Source organism: Triplophysa rosa, linkage group LG5 (assembly GCF_024868665.1).
Source record: "Triplophysa rosa linkage group LG5, Trosa_1v2, whole genome shotgun sequence".
NCBI classification, from domain to species: domain Eukaryota; kingdom Metazoa; phylum Chordata; class Actinopteri; order Cypriniformes; family Nemacheilidae; genus Triplophysa; species Triplophysa rosa.
The window spans coordinates 6,880,576-6,886,723 of NC_079894.1; the positions used below are offsets into that span (position 1 = coordinate 6,880,576).

The 6,148-nt window shown below is 40.4% G+C and overlaps 1 protein-coding gene across 1 annotated transcript; it reads left to right on the forward strand.

Annotated features, from left to right (window-relative positions):
* Window positions 1–220: 220 nt before the first annotated feature.
* shhb (sonic hedgehog signaling molecule b) lies at window positions 221–3,906 on the forward strand. Its single transcript, XM_057334425.1, has 3 exons — window positions 221–640; window positions 1,703–1,964; window positions 2,529–3,906. Exons 1-3 carry the CDS (start codon window positions 332–334, stop codon window positions 3,206–3,208), a joined length of 1,251 nt encoding a protein of 416 aa, XP_057190408.1. The 5' UTR covers window positions 221–331; the 3' UTR covers window positions 3,209–3,906.
* The last annotated feature ends 2,242 nt before the right edge of the window (window positions 3,907–6,148 follow it).

Here is a 6,148-nt window from a genome sequence, read left to right on the forward strand (position 1 = left end):
TTTGCTTGGATGGCATCACTCCATCGAGTCAACAGACTCCCTCCCCCTTGCCAAAGATTTGCTCTGTAATTCATATGGATAGACTGCCTCCACTCATAAGCGTCTGACCCTACCTCCCGTCGAAACTAAATCGCTCTTTCGTCTCCCACTTAGCTGTGACAGCCAGCCTCCAATGTGCTCATTCCGTGGCTATCGAGAGCGGTCGTTATTGCACCTGCTTGGGTAGTAGTGGTCGTTGGGTAGCATCCATCCGCTACGCGCGAGAATATACTGTGGACCGTCAGAAGCACAAGTGAGCAACTTTAAACTTCAGAAAAGATCATTTAACGTCATGGACGTAAGGCTGCATCTGAAGCAAATTGCTTTTTTGTCTTTTATCTGCATTTTCCTGACGCCTTGTGGATTAGCTTGTGGTCCTGGTAGAGGTTATGGAAAACGAAGACACCCAAAGAAATTAACCCCGTTGGTTTACAAGCAATTCATTCCCAACGTTGCCGAGAAAACCCTTGGGGCGAGCGGCAAATACGAAGGCAAAATTACAAGGAATTCTGAGAGATTTAAGGAATTGATTCCCAACTATAATCCTGACATCATCTTCAAAGACGAGGAAAACACAAATGCTGACAGACTGATGACACAGGTATGGACACATGCGTGCGTAACCGCGCAGCCCTAATCTTGCGGACACTTGGAGACGCTGACAGCGCGCGGTAAAACTAAGTTTATGATGTCTTAAACCGGTGTTCCACTTCATGACAGCATATCCAAAAATTAATGATGCTTGGTAAATTTAATGCAAATGACAGTTTTTAGCACTGGGAATGGGTACGATCTTATTTTTATCATTTGCGCAAATTACGCACCTTGGCCATCATTTGGTGTGTGAGGTTTACAACACACGGGTTCAGCACTGATTTGGCCCATCACACAGACATCTGGCAGTTAATAACATAATAAATACATGAAACACCTCCTTCTCCAAACGTATAGGTTGAGCCTCAGACTGTTGGGTAATTTTTTGTCTCTGGTTTGCCCCATTGGTTAACATTTCTTACTTATGATCACATCTGTGTTTAAACTGATCTCCTTTATATGGTCTGCTTGCATTGAGGATTTAACAAAAATGTGGGTCAGGGATGATCTTTGACACTGTTGTTGCGCGTCTGTTATTGCAAATAACCGGCTGTCGCAGTGAGCGCGTTTTTTCTTGCGTTTCTGTCAGCTGCTTCACTGTTTAAACGTTTTCAAGAAATGATGTTCGTTGAGACTTTTCCAATAACAAATCAGACCCTCCGGTGACCCCTTACAAAATAAGCAATAAATTAAACAGACCCTTGGTATCCAGAAGGAGTCGTTAGAAAACGTCTTTGCAGTTGCCCTGTCTGAGAGCAAGAACTTACATTTTCAGCTCTATTTACTCTGTTATCGATCGATCAGTCTGGAGTCTGTGATCTGGGCCAATGAAGCGAGCTCCCCATCGCCAAAACACTTAAAGCTCAATCAACAACCTGCTTATACTGATGCATGTAATATTGAACATGAACGCAATAATCACAAGCTTACATGATTTGCGAAACAACATCAATTTGGCTTTTGGACTAGAATAATGATTTTTTTAAGGGTTAGATTCAGCACTTTTCTGACACTTAAAGGAAAGGTCGGTATTTAGATTTTTGACAGACCGTCTCTCTCGCCCATACAGCGCTGTAAGGACAAGCTGAATTCGTTGGCGATATCCGTCATGAACCAGTGGCCCGGTGTGAAATTGCGCGTCACGGAGGGCTGGGATGAGGACGGTCACCATTTCGATGAATCTTTGCACTACGAGGGACGGGCGGTGGACATAACTACCTCAGACAGGGATAAGAGCAAGTATGGGATGCTGTCCAGGCTTGCGGTGGAGGCTGGATTTGACTGGGTCTATTACGAGTCCAAAGCCCACATACATTGCTCTGTCAAAGCAGGTGAGAGCAACACCATCACTTTTACTCTCTCACAGCTCCTCAAGTTGCATAATTTAGAATTCGGTCTTGGCTGTTTTAATGTTTGAGGAGTCCAAAACGGTCATCAAAAAAGTCAAATCATACTGAAACTGTAATACACAAAAAGAATCTATAAAAACATATACAAAACAAACCATTCAGAATGTTTTTCAGCATGTCGAGTCGCAATAAATCAGCACTATTCTAATCAAAACAAACACGCACACACAGAGGCTATTGAAAATGACAAATCTTTACAAGAAAAGTTCAATAAAGCAAGTTGTATTTGCTCTACATGGTATGTGAAGAGTAACACGGTATGTGAATTGGCACTTTGGGTTTCTGCACCTGTGCAAACAGTTACACAGGGATCAGGGAAAGTCTAGGCTTAATTTAAATAACAATGCCTGATCACTTTGTGTTAATTCAGAAGCCAGACTCAACAGACTGGGTCATGACAGTCAACACAAGTTCACCAGACCTTTTTTCTGCTGAAGGTTATACATGTATACCTTAATAAATCTTACTCTTTTTTTATTTGTTTAGAAAATTCAGTCGCTGCTAAATCAGGGGGATGCTTTGCTGGAGCTGGCACGGTGACACTCGCCGATGGGAGGAGGAAACGTATCGAAGATCTCCAAGTGGGAGACCGGGTTATGGCTGCGGACGATACGGGAAATATCGTATTCAGCGACTTTATAATGTTCATGGACCACGACCCGACAACCACAAGGCAATTCCTCGTCATCGAGACGTCGAACCCCTCTATAAAGCTCACCCTCACAGCAGCGCACCTGGTCTTCATTGTAAACGGTTCGGCTGTTTCGGGTATGAGAGCGACATTTGCCAGCAACGTGAAGCCTGGAGATAAAGTTCTAGTTTCTGAAGGCACACACGAGACTCTTAAGAGCGTCACGGTGAAGAGGATTTACACTGAAGAGTACCAGGGCTCTTACGCGCCCGTCACCGCGCACGGAACCATTCTTGTGGATCAGATGCTGGTGTCTTGCTACGCGGTTATTGAAAACCACAGATGGGCGCATTGGGCTTTCGCACCGGTCCGATTAAGTCACAGCTTGATGACGTGGCTTTTTCCGGCTCGTGCTTCAAACGTCACCTTGCAGGAGGACGGCGTCCACTGGTACTCAAACGCGCTCGTTCACATCGGCTCTTGGCTGCTGGACAGAGACTCTTTCCATCCCCTTGGGATTTCACACTTGAGCTGAGACTGCAGCTACAGTAGCCTATCACATCAAATGAACAGACTCTGATGTATCTTTATTTTCTGTAAGAGAAGCTTTAAAGGGTTCATTGAATAATTTATTTGTATTTGTATCATTAAGTCTCTGGAAATGTTACACTTATTCAAGCATGACGTGACCGTTTTTGCGCATTTGGGTAAACCTACGAGAGATTATATGTAGGTAAAATAGGCTTACGTTTAGAGAAAGCACTGAGTTTACAGTGCTGTGCGATGTGCAACTGACTGGTCTATTTTATTGGATAAGCATAGGATGGCGCTCAAAAATTATATTTTTATACACAGATTTGTATATTAGATTTTTGACGGATCTAAAGTATTTCCAGAAGTGTATTTCGTTATTTGAAATAGTTAAAAGTACGGAAGCGTGTTAAGTTTATTTAAAAAGTCGCGATGACTCGACGAACTGTTCATGTCATTTGTGTCAAGTGTCATTGTTTCAACGTTTGTGTTTGCTACACTAACAGTTTTTGTTTAAGCGTACCTTTCTTGACAAAAGTACTCAAAATAAATTCATGGTACGGCAAAAGTGCCCAAACTTTGATTTCCCTTCGACCTTTTTACGAATCAAAATTAAGCATTAAATCAGATTCACTAAACCCGTGTTTATATTTTTAAAGTTTTATTTCAAGGTTTCACTCCATATAGAGCAGTTCAAATGCCTAAACGCATTACTGCAAAATCCAATTCAATTATTTTTTTGTATCATGAGTGTTCCTGGACTTGATCCAATCGCATATTGCCAGATGTTTTATATTTGCACTGTTCATACAATAACCGAGATTTGATGAGAGCAAACTATGCATTTCGCACACGTTGATGCTTAAATCGCCAAGACGAGCTCAACTGATGCTGTGTAAGGTGCAGATAGTGCGACATCTGGTGGCTCTTTACGGCTTTATCGTATGATGTTCAAATTGTTTTGACGGCTGTTCTATATAAAGAGACAGACGTGTACACTTTATGCTTTTATGATAAACGTGTGGTGACATTTTGATATTTTAACGCAATATTCAACTTGACTGATAGTTTAATATGTCAGTCCATCACATATCTGTCCCAATAAAACGTGAATTAGGCTACTTTTCTCTTATTTACCTCATATTATAAACATTTCATAGAAGCTCAACACAAAAATCCATTTATAGGTCGAATCCAAATTGCTTAATAACAGCTAAATTAAATATTCACATACAGTTAAAACTGTACCATATAAAAGCATATCGCTGCAGTCCTTGTATCTCAATATTTCTTGAGTTAAATTTTTTTGCCATAAATTATTATTATTAGTCACCCTTTACGTTATGTGGTTTTTGCAAACATCTAAACAATAAACAGCATTAAAAAGTGCTTTTTAATCATTTAAAAAGTTTCATGAAAAACACCTTATTTAGACATCCGAGGCTTCGGAAGGACAGCTAAAAAGAAAAGATTTATAGTAAAATTAATTTACTTAAGCATCAGAGCTCAAATGGGAAGAAAATGTTGAGTGTGTTACAAGAATAAAGCACTTTAACATTCTCCCATATGTAACACTCTCCACAATCTTCATAATCAAAATAACTTTGTAAGTTCCGCAAAAGCCATACTAACATTAAAATGATCAAGACATATTTCTAAAAGACCAGAACAGTCTTAACAGTGATAGAACTCTTAAGGGGAACAAGATAAATCCAAAATAGCTACATAAAGGTTTAGTAAAACGTTATCTTAAGTCATTTATGTTTCAGAAATGGAGATGATTCAACGCTCAACCCATTCATCATACATGAGCTTAAATAGAGGCCTATTAACGCAAAGGTCTGAAATAATAGAAAGCGATAAAGCTAAAGTGTGGCACAAGTTGAAGCAGTGACTAATAACACTGCCTACCTGAGTCAGTTAATCCATCAGACTTCAATCAGACACCAGGCACAAAACCTCCGATGAATGATGCAGACAGGCTGAGAGATACACTGGAATGCTGATCTTTTTTAAGTCAAACACAACATCAGCCGGGGGAAGGAGGGGCACTCAAATTGCTTAATGAGAAAACTAAGTAACATTTAGCGAGTGTTGCGACAAGGATTGAAATTCCACTCACATTCTGCTTTTGAGGAGGGAGCCGTGTTGACTCTGTGCGGTTGAGACTTGCTAGAAGACACAAAAGGAGCTGCGTGGAGACAGAAGGATGACCTTGGGCCTGGCCCAGGTACAAAAGCGCTGCTAAAGGAACATTCCAAGAGACCAGGAAAACAAACTAGCCCCTAATCCTCTCTCTATTCCACAGTCTGCCGGATTAGAGAAGGGCCACTCTCTGCAAATGTTGACATTCCCAAACACAAGACGTCGGAGTCTTGGAAAATATTTTAGAATGAAACGTCTGTTGCGAGCAAAAGAATGGAGCACAATAGATGAGGCGGTCTTGTTATATCTAAGAAGCAGTGAACCACATACTCTTTCAGTGGTCTGTGTGAATCCGTTTTTTTGGGGGGGGGGCGTCGGGGGGAGTTAAATCAACAATGCTGACAGCATTTGACAACGTCCACATAACAACTTACTGCAAATTCTAAAATGACACGAATAAATAAGATTATACAAAAAAATGTAAACCTTTCCATTCTTAATCACTTCACAAATTATGATCTTTATGATTTTTTAGTTATGATGAGCTTTATGTTGTGTGTAATTATTAACATAGTTATTAACAGTCTGTAATTACAATTAAACATGAATATTTTAAGTTATTCTAATCTTCAAAACACCCAAAATATTCTGGGAAAAAAATCGAAAACAAAGCAAAACACTGATTAATTGAAAAAGTGGCCAATTGGCCACTAGGTGGTGCTGAACAGCTACAGTATATGAACTTGTAGACTTTACAAACAGGGTCAATCTCAAATACAGCCTGATGATACAGTGCAGT

Bases quoted from the DNA above. Each gene is read 5' to 3' on its own strand.
- shhb (XM_057334425.1), top strand. From the start codon at position 332: ATGGACGTAAGGCTGCATCTGAAGCAAATTGCTTTTTTGTCTTTTATC. The intron at 641-1,702 runs GTATGGACACAT...TCGCCCATACAG, and splicing joins CTGACAGACTGATGACACAG to CGCTGTAAGGACAAGCTGAA. The intron at 1,965-2,528 runs GTGAGAGCAACA...TTATTTGTTTAG, and splicing joins ACATTGCTCTGTCAAAGCAG to AAAATTCAGTCGCTGCTAAA.